Here is a 13,559-nt window from a genome sequence, read left to right as displayed (position 1 = left end):
TAAATAATCATATTAAAAAATAAAGAATTAATTAAAAAATTACTAAAAAAAAAACTCCCTAAAAGATTTATTTATTTAAAATATTGAATAAATGTTGAATATTATCTTTGTTTGGGTCAAACTGTTCAAAAAAATCTAATAAATTGTTATATTTTTCGATTTGATTCTGATTCAATGGAATTGGTTTAAATTTTGAACACTCTATTGTTTTAAACTGTTTTTGATGTTCCATTATTTCGTAAGCTCTTTCTATAATATCAGAAGAGATACCAGCATTTTTCGCACATATCATTCCAAAACTTGAATTTGAAACACCCTCTTTTAATTTGTAAAATGGAATAAATTCATTTGACTTGTAAAAAATCTTTTCTAAATTGTCTATTTGAAAATGTTGATTGTTTTGATTATTATTTGGTAGTAAATAGTCCATTGTATTAAACAAAACCTTTTCTAAAAGTTCTTTTGAATTTGCCAATAGTTCGAAAAATTCATAAAAATGAGTGCAGATAAATGTTTTTGTTGTGGTTTCTTTTGATAACAGAAATACAATAAAACCATATAATAGTGAAATACCATCCAGCGGATTTGTTCCTTTTCCATATTCATCTATTATAAATAATGATTTGTTGGTTGAAAATCTTGTCATTAGTGATATTTGTTTACAGTCGATCATAAATGATGATTCTGAAACTGAGTTGCTTTCTCTTGATGTAATCCTTGTGTATATTTTATCAAAAATTGAAATAGTAGCTTTTGATGCTGGTACAAAACTTCCTATTTGAGCTAAAAATACTATTAATGCTACCTGTTTTATATAAATACTTTTTCCACTTTGATTTGGACCTGAAACTATTATTATTGGTTTGTTTGAATGATTTATTGTATCATTTGGAATAAAGTTATCGGTAACCTGTTCTTGAATTAAATGACGACCATCTTTGATATCTATTACTTGTACCTCACTTGATATTGTTGGCCTTACTAGATCATAACTTTTAATGGCACTGGATAGGGATAAAACACAGTCTAATTGGGATGAGAAATTTATAATATCTATAATTGATTTTCCATTTGCGATAATTTCGTCTATAAAGTCCCTTTCAATTTTTGAATGAATATCTAATATGTCATTATGTATATCACCAAAAAAATCGTCTAGTTCTTTAGTTTTTTCGTTTTGGAAATAGAGATAGTTTGTTGTTTTAAAAGTAAACTTTAGAGTTGGTATATTGATTTGTTTTGAAATTGAAAGAGTATTATCGACTGGTATACATATTAAACATCCTAGTTGTGGGTAATAAACTAAATGAAAAGATGACACCCATGAAATATTTTGTAATTTAACTCTTTCTTGTTTGCCGTGTTGTGTCTAAAAAAAAAATTAAAATTAAAATACATTTTTTTAAAAAATATTTAAAATTAATATGTTTACTTACTAAAATTTGATCCATTGAAAGATAAACATTTCTGAGATGATCTAATTTATCATTGAAACCTTCTTTTATTGAAACTCTATCATCTTGGTCAAAACAAAAAATATTTTCAAATTTTTGATAAATATTCACCAATTCATTTGGATAAAGGTCTTTTACATTTTTTAAGAATGGAAGAGTTGGGTTCTTTGAGTTTATCAATAATTTAATTTTTACAAAGAAATGAAAAGTTTTATAGATAGAAATAAAATCTTTTAATGGATTTTGAGAAGAGCTTTATATATAATAAAAATATTAATTTTTTTTTTTTTATATTTATATTTTATTTAATTTTTACTTACAAAATTCTATTTATAATTATTCTTAAATCTTTAATATTTTTTAAATAATCTTGGAGCTCTGATTTTATAGATTGATTTTCTTGTAATGAGAAGTATTCTATTAAAGATTGTCTTTCTTCAATAATATTTCTATTTCTTGATGGTCTCATAAACCATGTCTTTAATAATTTCTTTCCCATTGATGTTTTTGTTTTATCGAACAATGCAAAAAGTGATAACCCTTCTTTACTATTGCCCTTCGAATAAAAACTAGGATGACTATAAAAATTTATGGTTAAAAGTTGTAATTTTTCTTTTAAATAGATATAATAATATGTAACATACTTTTTATTTGAGAAAATTTGTAAAGAATATAAATCATTATTTTCTAATAATAAATATTGGTCTAATGGAATCGGACATATTTCGTTAATTAATAAATTCTCTAAAGAATCAAATTCATCTAATAAAACATGCTTTGATAAGTATGATAATAAACCTCCTATTGCTCTAATCTATATTTAAAATTGAATGTTAATAAAATTTTTGTTTTTTATTTTTTAATTTTTTTAATTTAAAATAACCATTTCTATATTATCAAAATCAATGATATTTTGCAAAAACTTTAATTTAACCAATGAATTATTTGAATTACATGTTGATAATTTAATATTTAATAGTCTATTCTTTGATGACTCATATGTAAAATCGCTAAACCTTGCAAAATAAAAATCTGTTACCAATTCATTTTTTTTTTCTTCATCAGAGTTTATATTTTCTGGACCAAAACAATTTGAATTTCGTTGAATACTATCTACAAATCTTTGTGGCATTCTTGATGGAATTATAATAACTTTTGGGTTTGTTTGTTGTTTTACTATAATAAAAAAAGAAATGAATATATATATATATGAAAAGATATAAAAAAAAATAAATATATAGATATTACTTAAATGTAAACATGAAAAATTATCATCTTCCCAACTTTGACAAAGGTAAATATTCGATTCTAATCTATTATAATATGCTATTCCTATTTTTAAATCCTGATAAAAAACTGATAAAATTATTTCGTTTCTTTGTTGATTACTTTCCCCATTATCGCCATTATTTATTCTATTATTTATCGGCGATACTAATAAAGTTGGGGGAGGCACCTCATTATCTATCCACCCTATTGCTTTATCATTATCCATATTATATAAAAAAAATGAAAATAAAAAAAATATTGGAATAAATAAAATATATTTTAAAAAATTAAAAAAATTTCTATTTATATAAAATTATTATTATAAATAAAAATGTGTTTTGAAAAAAGATAATTTATTTTTTTTATTGAAAAAACTCTAAAAAAGAATTTATTGATATTTTAAATGAAGAAAGTTTTTTTGGTATTGGTAACTAATCGAAAAAAAAAAAAAAAAAAAATATTAGTAAATTTTTAATTTTTTAATGTATTGATTTAGATAAAAAATTTACCTGGAGGTGGTGGAATTGATTTGGTTCTTTTTGGACCGAGTACGAAGGCAAGTTTTGTCATTTTGCTATTTGATTATATTAAAGTGAGTATGAAAATTATTTTTAAAAAAAAAAAAAAAATGGTTTAAATTTAAAAAAAAATTCAAACAAAAAAAATAAAATTAATAAAAAAAAAAAAGATCAGAAAAAAAACTTAATTTTTTTAAAAAAAGACAAATGGAAATTAAAAGGATACATTTTTCACAAAATCAAAATAAATATAGAATTAAATTAATAAATTAAGAAAAAGATTATATAAAAAAAATTAAGAATTATATGAGTTACTTTTATGTAGATATAATTTTCAGTTAAGATGGGCAAAATTGAGTGTGGTAAAATTTTTTTTTTTTTCTAATATGCGGGGGAAAAATAAATTTATTGGGAGTAAAAATGAATTATTTGGTAGTAAAAAGAATTAAATTGTATTTTTATTTGAATTGGTGGGTGTTATAATTTGATAAACTTATATAATATACATATTAAATTAAAAATATAATTTAATAATTATTAATAGAGCACAAAAAAAAAAAAAAAAAAAAAAAAATTTTTTTTTTTATTCTATTTTATTAAAAATATAATATACATTTTGTATTGTGAAAAAAAATAAAAATGTATACAAATAAAAAGTTATCTTTTATTTTATTATTTTTAATTTGTTTTAATAATTTTCATAATGTGTTTTGTGGTGGTGGTGATGATAGTAACGTCTTGTCTTATCTGGATAGTACAGATTCAGAAAAGAAATGGGAGACTGATGAAAATGGATTCAAATATTTGCAAGCATATACAGATTCAAATAAATGCTATACTCTAAGTTTTAATGCTTACCATTCACTTGTTTCCAAAGCAACTAGAATCGAAATGGAAAATACAACTATCATAGATTGGAACACTCGCAGAGCATACCAATGGCCAGGGATAGAGTATAATTTTAAAAATACTTCGTGCACATGGTACCAAATGGATGAAACGGATGTTAAAATGTTTTTTTTCCATAGGCTTTCAATGGATATGTCAAATAATGAATATTATAAACCAAGTAAGTATTACTTAATTTTTAAAAAAAAAAAAATTAAATTTTTTTAATTAAAAAAATTCTTTTTTTTTTTTGAAATATTATTTATTTTTTTATAAAATAGATGAACAAGAAATAGCCTTATACTCGCAATATAATGACTTTGACAATGAAGACTTCCTCCTCAAAGATATAATATCAAGAGAGTTTATTACAAATATAAACTTTACTACCGGAATTGATTTGATAAATGGTATAGTTTGCAAAAAAGTTATTGGGTATTGTTCAAGAGAAACAATATATACAAATCTAACCTGTTCTAGAGAATGTTATATTAACCAAATTGATATGGATGGTAACCTAGAATTTAAAAATGTAACAAGAGATGTTATTAATTTGGGAAATGTTACAGACCAAAGAGCTTTAAACAACTATTATGATGATCTAGTTGAAATAGACCAAAAAAGTATTAAGAAATTTTTTATAAATAGCAGTGAATGGTTAACTTTATTATTCTTCGTAAGCTCAGATGAAAAATATGCAAAGTGGGTAGAAATTGGAGTAACCAAAGATGATGAAAAAATCAACAATAATATAGTAGTCTCAAGCTATGAAAAATTAGATATAAATCCCGCTACTTATTTTAATACTCCATTTATTTTTAACCCTGGTAACTATTGTCAAGAATTAGTTCCATCAATTAGATCTCAAGTTTTAGATTTTTCAAAACAACTATCTAGTGCAGAAACTCCTCAATTCCCATTTTTGAATTTCAACGGGTCATTTGATTTTTTCCTTACCGATGAAGATTCTGATGAACTAGAATGGGGTTTCGATTCATCAAGTGGTTTCGAATATATTGTCAAAGACAACTCAATTATTACAACAATTAACCATAGAGACTACAACTCATTCCAAGCCGATTTAAATACCGGTAATTGCAAAGATATAGTTACACCTGCTAATAGAACAAGAAGCCTTTATGTTAATCAAGATTTACAAAAAATTTTTATGCCATCATTATTTAATGAAAACCTCAACTGGACTTTTTCAAATAAAACTTTATACCGTGGAATCAATGTAGAAAAATGGTCGTCCTCGATTGGAAGTATTTATTTTGCACAAAATGGCTGGGGTTTCCCAGGGCGTACATTTAACTATAAACCTGACCAATCATTGCTAATTCCTGTTGGAATTAAACTTTTTAGTCTTTCAAATGACTTCATTCCAATTTATTTATTTTCTTTTGTTACAAAATCAGAAAAACATGAACTATTTGATTTTAACATTAAAAAATGCTTCCCAACTCTTCCACCTTTCTATACAACAATGGTTTCAATAAACTCAAATATAAATGGAGTAACCCTACAATACAACGAAACCTATACAATGGACATGGATAGAAATAATGTATTAGTTTCAGAAAGTAAATATGGTGGTGACTATCAATATCTATACTCATGGAACCCCCATATTTTCATTTCAGCCAATAACGACTCTTGCCAAAAGTTTCAAAATCCCAAAAATCTAACTTTATTAAATGATGTTTCCACTATCTTGGATAGTATTGGTTTTGTCAAAAGTGTCTCATTTTTCTATACCCAGTTAAGAGTTGAAAAGGAGGTTAGCCAAAGCTATATTGGTAAAGTAAATCACAGAGGTAGAGATATTCACCAATGGAGAATAAAATCGGGAACCAAGCAAATGTCAAACCCTTTTTTTAACAAAAATGGATATAACACCAATTTAACTGCAGATCTTTATTATGAACTATTCCCATCAAAACTCAACAACTTAACCTTTACTATGACCCCATCAACTGTAGTTCTTAACTTTACTTTTACTTCAAATAATTCAATACCAATTAATAATGTAATAACTATAGACTATATTCTTTTCAATACCCTTCAGGGCATATATGAAATATCTTTCAGAAATACATATAATTGTAATGATAAAAAAAATCCATCCTTTAATTGCACCAAAGATTATCAAAAGATTGAAAGAAACTCTACATCACTTATTCCTGAAAAATTCCATTCTATAATAGAGTTTAGAAACCAATTTTCAAATGTATCAATACCCCCCTTTATACTTCAATGGGATCACAATGGTCAATATAAAAATGATATCATCTCATCATTCAATTTTCAAACCAAAAGAACTCAATATATACTAAACAATCAATCAAACATCAAACATTTTAACAATGATTCAATACCACCAAACGAAACAAATTATAAAGAATCACAAATTTTTAAATTTTTAATTGGTTTGGATAAAAACAATAATAGCTACAATTTAAATTACAATAAAAAAGATCAAATCAGTTATAAGGGTGTTCCAGTGGACGTTGCATCATACACAATATCAAACAATCAAACATTAGAAATATATTATTACCCTAAAGATTGGGATGTTAGAAGTTTTTCAATTTTAAATAACAACGAAAAAGTTCCAATGTCTATTTCTTTCTATGAAAAAAATGAACTAAAAGAGCATTTAGATTTTATTATTTTTGGTAACCTTAAACAATTAATTAATAAAAATGATACAAGCTCGAGTCAAAGTAAAAATGAAAAAGATGCAAAAAACAGCAACAGTGGTTCAAAAAAAGACAAAAGTTTATCAGTTGGAGGAATTGTTGGAATTATAGTTGCATCTGTTGTAATAGTATCGGTTTTAGTTGGGCTATCGGTATTTTATGTCTATCGTAGAAAACACAGAAGAAACAACTCAAATGAAGGTAAAGCAGTATTATTAGAAGATAGAGTATTGAGTGACTCTTCGAATACTATAAACTCACCAAACAATAATGCAATAATTTAAATGGAAAAATAAATTTTTTTAAAGATTAAATAAAATATAGTAATATAAATAAAAAAAAAACTTTTGTTTTTTTTAATTTTTTTGTTTATTTTTTATTTTTGTTTATAATTAGCTTTAATGCTGGTTTGGATGAATCGTTTGATGAACGACTTGATGAATGATGTGAAAATGAATGTCTTGATGAACTGCCACCACTACTGCTGCTACTACTTCCTTTCTTCATTTTATTATATAATGACTTTAATTCCTGGCCTCCACTTGCGGTATATTTCGATGCGGTATACCAAAGATGAGAATCTAATTCATCTTTCTTTGATGATGGTGATTTATAGTGGTCATCAACGATACCTGAAATCTCATTACCTAGAGCTAAAAGATATTTCTTTGTTTTCATTACCTTTTCCTCCCTTGAAATTGGTCTCTTTGAATCTGAAAGTACTTGGAATTTCTGTAAAAGATCTCTGATTGGTGATAAATAACCTTTACATTTTCTTAATAAATCTCTATTATAATTTTTATCCTCTTCTTCATGATCCCTCTCTCTTTCTCTTTCTCTGTCTCTATCTCTGTCTCTATCTCTATCATTTTCATCTTCTTTTCTTGATGATCTTCTTGACGATGAATGGGATGAGGATGAATGGGATGAAGATGAATGAGATGATGATGATGGTCTACCTCTGCCTCTACTTGTACTTCCACCTCTTGACTCATCATCAGAATAATGTTTAGATGATCTTGATGAAGTTGTAGTAGTTGTTGATGAAGATTTTGATGGAGATCTCTCACCCAATTTAGTTGGTGGCATTGAAACTCTGCCAAAGCTAGTTCTTTTTGGTGATAAAATTTCTTTTTGTAACTCCTCATCACTCTTTAATTTCTTTTTATGTCTACCTGAGCCTTTTCTTTCTTCTTGTGAATCCTCATCTTCGTCGATTTCATCGTCTTCATCATCAGAATATTTACTATTTCTCTTCTTTGTTGCAGTTGATGAACCAGCTTTTCTACCTCTCTTCTTTGGAATTTTGAAATCTTCGCCATTTGTATCTCCCTCTTTATCCTTTGATGATTTCTTGTTTGATTTCATAATATCCCTGGCTGTTTTTAATAAACTATCGACTCTTCTTTGTAATGTTGCACCCTTTAATTTAGTACTATCGATACCATTTGCTTCAGTTTCAATAATATTTTCAAAACCTAATGTGGTATCCTTTTGAATGGATTCCCAATTACCAACACCATGTTTATATATACCCATTAAAAGAAGAGCATCTTCTTTTGGTCCCCATTTTACAGCCCATGACACAGGTCTAATTGGAAATGTAACTCTGAATTGTTGATGATCTTTAAGATATGGTGTACACATTTCTGCTAAAACCTCCATCTCTTGAATACGTTGAACAAACTCGGTGGCATTTATATCGGTACCATTATATACTATATGAACTTTATCAGAATCAGAATTATCTCTAACTGCATGTTGAGCTGCTTCGATGATCTCTTTGCATATATCCTCAGTTGCCCTTAGTGGTTTGCTACTGAAATCTGAATCCGCTAAAATTTCCTTACAACGTTTATATGTACCAAACTTTTTCAATGATCTAATTAATAGTTTAATCTCCTTCTTATTATAAAATTGGCTAATATCTCTTTTAAGTTTGACATTCACAATAATTGGTTCGGATATACTACGAATTTGAGCTGGTTGGTTATTTTCAATAACTCTTCTTCTTGTACCTAATAACATTAATTGATCTTTTTCTTCATCTTGAGCAACTTTCTTACGCTCGCTATCTGGAATAATATCCTCCCATGAGGTGTCTTCCTTTGATGATGATGTGGAAAAGTTGGCAACTCTGAATGAATTTAATAACTCTTCACCGGCAGTAGTTGGTTCATTACTTGTATCTCTTTGTTCAGCTCTTGAAAGAATTTCATCAATATCCATTTCTTCGATCGAATTGCCTTGATTATCTTCGCCCTCTTTAAAAAGATCTTCGGCACCAAATTTTAAAATTGCTTCTAACTCTTCTTTTTTAAATACATTTGGGTTGCTGTTTGGGGCTTGACCGCTACCAGCTTTAGCAGTTTGCGATTTCTCCATAGTTTGAATAACTAAATGATCCAAAACCATCTTTTGTTTAGCTCTTTCTAAAATGTCTTCTTCAACAGATTTCTTTGAAACTAATCTATAAATATTTACATGATTCTTTTGACCGATACGATGTGCTCTTGCTTCAGCTTGTAAATCATTTTGAGGATTCCAATCAGAATCAAAGATAACAACAGTATCAGCAGTTGACAAATTGATACCAAGACCACCTGCTTTAGTTGAAAGAAGGAAACAGAAATCTGGCGAATCGACGGCATTAAAACGGTCCATAGCTTTACTTCTATTTTCTCTGCTCATTGAACCATCGAGTCTTTGGAAACAAAACGATCTACCCTTTAAATACTCTGCTAAAATATCCAACATTCTAACCATTTGTGAAAAAATTAATACCCTATGACCAGTCTCTTTTAAACGAACCAAAAGTTTATCCAAGAGCACTAATTTACCGGATGCCTTGATCATTGCTTCGAGTGGATCTTTAGCATTTTGTTCGCATTCTTCTTTTGCACTTTCATAAAGATATGGATGGTTACAAGTCTTTTTTAATTCGGTCATAATATTTAAAAGAGTAGTCTTTTCACCTTTAACACCTTTGTTGAGTTCTTGGAAATTCTTGGTTAAAATCCATTTGTAATATTTTTTTTGAACAGCTGATAAATCTACACGGAGAATACGCTCAGTCTTTGGAGGCAATGATTTTTCGACATCTTTTTTAATTCTACGAAGCAAATGTGGTTTTAATACGCTATGGAGTTGAGCAATTTGATCATTCTCTTTCAAATCTGAATATTGATCTTGGAAATCTTTAAGTGATGTGAATTTATTTGGCATTAAGAAATTTAAAAGATTCCAAAGCTCTTTGAGTGAATTTTGAAGTGGTGTACCAGTAACTAATAATCTATTGGTTGTATGATAAAGTTTTAATACCTCGTGGAGCACTGATTCGCTATTCTTTAAACGGTGAGCTTCATCAACGGCTAAAAACTCCCATTTAATAGAACCCAATATATTTTTATCTTTGAGAATAAAATCATAAGTTGTGAGAAGAACATGGAAATTTAATTTCTTTTTTCCATTTCTATTGATCGTGAAAAATTCGTGCATTCTAATAATTTCTCTACTGGTCGATGAACCAGTGTAAACTATAAGATTCATTAATGGTGCCCATTTAGCAAACTCTCTTTGCCAATTTTCTATGGTGGATAATGGAACAACAACTAAAAATGGGCCCTTGATACTTTGTTCATTAAAGAGATAAGAGAGGAACGAAATAGTTTGAATAGTTTTACCAAGACCCATTTCATCTGCTAAAATAACATTTGTATTATTCATCCAACTGTGAACCAACCAATTTAAACCCTCCATTTGATAGTCACGCAATGTACCTGCTGAGATCCAACTTGGTTGTTTATCCAATTTTGTAAAACCCTGTTCCAATCTTTTCTTGGCACCAACTGAATTTGGTTTAGCTGGTGCATTTTGATTATTTTGTTGACGTGTTAGGAAAAGATCGATTTCAGATTGATACTCGACTATATCTTCTGGATACTCCCATGTAACCTCAGAATATGGTAATACCTTCCATTTAACCAAATATTGAATATTGGATTTATACTCTGGATTTATTGGTGCAGTGATAGTGGTAGTAGTTGTAGTATTACTATTATTTATTGTTGGTGGTGAATTTGCTGTTGGTGGTGAATTTGTTGTTGGTGATGATGATGAATTTTCAATTGTTGTTGTGTTTTGTTGTTGTTGCTGTTGTTGTTGTTGTTGTTGTTGCTGTTGTTGTTGTTGTAGGTGTGGTGGTGGTTCCATTTCTCTTGAAGCAATAATACGTTCAACATTGGTATATTCTTGGTATTCTTGTTTTTGTAATTCTTTGGCAATATCAGCCTGTTCGAGATCTTCTTTAGATGCCTCTTGTCTCCATTGGATTTGATCTAAAATACCCTTGACATAGTTCACCAACTTCTTATTACCCTTGAAATTGATTAATGTTTCATATGCATCCCAAGTATTGTGAATATAGGCCCATCCTTTCCACTTTACAAAAAACTCGTAATTCTCCACATTAAAACCATCTTGCTCTTGAACACCTTTCTTTAACTGATGATCTAAAATTTTTTCGATTTCATCTTCTTCGCCCGGTTCAATGATTGGTGATACTATTTGAGCAGCTGTTGAACTTTTTTTACTGCCACTATAATCGTCTCCTTCCTCATCCTCTTCGTCGCTATTAAAAATTGAAAAATCTATATTGCCACCATTTCCTCTCGTTCTTAAATTTAAATGAGTAATAGTGTTTTCCTCTTCTTCTTCTGAATTTATTTTTCCTATTGTTTTTTAAAAAAATTAATTATTAATAAAATTAAATATAAATTATCTGAATATGTCGAGATTACTTTTAGATTGTCTTTTTATTGTTCTTTTCTTTTTACCACCATCACTTGAATTATCAGAGTAATCTTCGTCGCTTGAGCCTGATGTTGAAAAAATTTCGTCAGAAACATTATTAGAGTCACTACCATCTTGCTCATCATCTGAATCGATTGGTGTTTTATGTAACTGTGTTGCACCTCTTCTTGTCCTAGTTGCCGGTATAGCCCAGTTTGAGTCTTCATTTTTTGATTTACTTTTAGCTTTTTGATTAACTTTCTTTTTACCCTTTTTAACTGCTTTACCTTTACCTAATTATATAAAAATATTAATATATTATACTTTACTTTAAATATTTAAATATATTGATGAATTACCTTTCTTTTTATTTGGTTCATAATCGGAATCTGACTCTGAATCTGACTCTTCGCTACCAGAAAAAACCACTTTTTTAGATGCTCCTCTACCTGAACGAGTTGTTTTTCTAGTATATTTTTCTGATTCATCCGATTCGTAATCTGATTCTGATTGTTCCGGTTCTGACTCTGCACTTGGTTCATAATCTGAATCTGATGCCTCTTTAGCACTAACCTCTGACTCCTCACTTATTTCATCATCGTACTCTATAATCGTTTTCTTTTTATTCTTTAGGTTTGATCTGTCAAATTCGTCGGATTCATCTTCTTCGTCTTCTTTTTCACTTTGTTTTAACGGTTTTTGTAATGGGGGTGGAGGTATTGGTTGCTTCATTGATTGTTCACCAACAACATCAGCATCTTCCATTTCTTCATCTTCATCATCCTCTTCTTTTGATGTATCTAAATTTGATGTATTTAATGATGTATTTAATGATGTATTTAATGATGTATTAAATGATATATTATTGCTATTCGAGGCAACTACTGCTGCTACTGCTGCTACTGATAAATTTGAAGGTGGAGATAAAAGTGATGACGTAATTGGTGATGGAATTGGCATAAAATCTATTGTATTGGTTGATGTAGGCGATGCCAATGGTGGTGATATTGTGGGCATATATGAATTAAGAATTGGAGGAATGTTCATATTTATACCATTGATATTATTAATACCATTACTATTTAAACCATTCATACCTAAATTATTTACTGGAACCACAGGTGTTTGAAATTGTTGAAATTGTTGTTGTGGTGGCTGTTGGTTATGTGGTGGTTGTTGGTGATATTGCTGATAGGGATTACCTGCATTATTATATATACCTCCATATGGATTGTTATTGTTATTGTTATTATTATTGTTATTATTCATCTTTTTTTATCCTTTAATAACACTATAACTAATTTATTATATTTATTATAACAAAATTAAATATTATTGATAATAGCTAAACTATTATTATTATTATTATTATTATAATTATTATTATTATATTATTACTATTTATATACAAATTTTAAAGATTTTATTTTTTTTTTTTTTTTTTATTTCTTTTGAAGATATTATTAAAATAAATTAAAATAAATTAAAATAAATGAAAATAAACAAAATTTATTGGAAAAAAAAATTAAAAACACAAAATAAAAAAAAATAATTTGTATAATAAACTAAAAAAAATATTTTTTAATACAATATATATTAAACTAATCAATTTTTTCTTTTTCTTTTTTTTTTAAAAACAACATATGATAAATTATCTTTGTTCAAATATAATTTAAAAAAATAATAAAAAAAAGAAAAAATTTAAAAAAAAATTTAAAAAAATTTAAAAAAAAAAAATTTTAAAAAAAAAATTTAAAAAAAAATTTTGATAAAAATTTAAATTAAAAAAAAAAAAAAAAAAAAAAAAAAAATTCTCAAACTGTAATAATTATTTTAAGATATAAGAAAAGGGAAAATCAACCAATAACCGAAATTTGAAACTATTGTAATAATATAAACATTTATAAAAAAAAATGAAATTATTGAAGTGATCTTCA

General features: G+C 27.3%; 3 protein-coding genes across 3 annotated transcripts; 1 reads left to right on the top strand and 2 right to left on the bottom strand.

Annotated features, from left to right (window-relative positions):
• Positions 1–67: 67 nt before the first annotated feature.
• DICPUDRAFT_88710 (uncharacterized protein) lies at positions 68–2,949 on the bottom strand (the record flags this gene model as incomplete). Its single annotated transcript, XM_003289841.1, has 6 exons — positions 68–1,369; positions 1,437–1,707; positions 1,775–2,032; positions 2,099–2,268; positions 2,338–2,630; positions 2,703–2,949. The coding sequence occupies 6 exons, from the start codon at positions 2,947–2,949 to the stop codon at positions 68–70; spliced, it is 2,541 nt and encodes an 846-aa protein (XP_003289889.1).
• Positions 2,950–3,880: 931 nt separating this feature from the next.
• DICPUDRAFT_154354 (uncharacterized protein) lies at positions 3,881–7,115 on the top strand (the record flags this gene model as incomplete). Its single annotated transcript, XM_003289853.1, has 3 exons — positions 3,881–4,194; positions 4,270–4,310; positions 4,411–7,115. 3 exons carry the CDS (start codon positions 3,881–3,883, stop codon positions 7,113–7,115), a joined length of 3,060 nt encoding a protein of 1,019 aa, XP_003289901.1.
• An 85-nt stretch (positions 7,116–7,200) lies between these two features.
• Positions 7,201–12,891, bottom strand: DICPUDRAFT_154353 (uncharacterized protein; the record flags this gene model as incomplete). The annotated part of the gene is made up of 3 exons (XM_003289840.1): positions 7,201–11,561; positions 11,631–11,915; positions 11,982–12,891. 3 exons carry the CDS (start codon positions 12,889–12,891, stop codon positions 7,201–7,203), a joined length of 5,556 nt encoding a protein of 1,851 aa, XP_003289888.1.
• Positions 12,892–13,559: the final 668 nt, after the last annotated feature.

This window comes from Dictyostelium purpureum, assembly GCF_000190715.1.
Source record: "Dictyostelium purpureum unplaced genomic scaffold DICPUscaffold_196, whole genome shotgun sequence".
In the NCBI taxonomy this organism is placed as follows: domain Eukaryota; phylum Evosea; class Eumycetozoa; order Dictyosteliales; family Dictyosteliaceae; genus Dictyostelium; species Dictyostelium purpureum.
The sequence above is the reverse complement of the archived record's forward strand: the minus strand, read 5'-3'. Positions and strand labels throughout refer to the sequence as shown.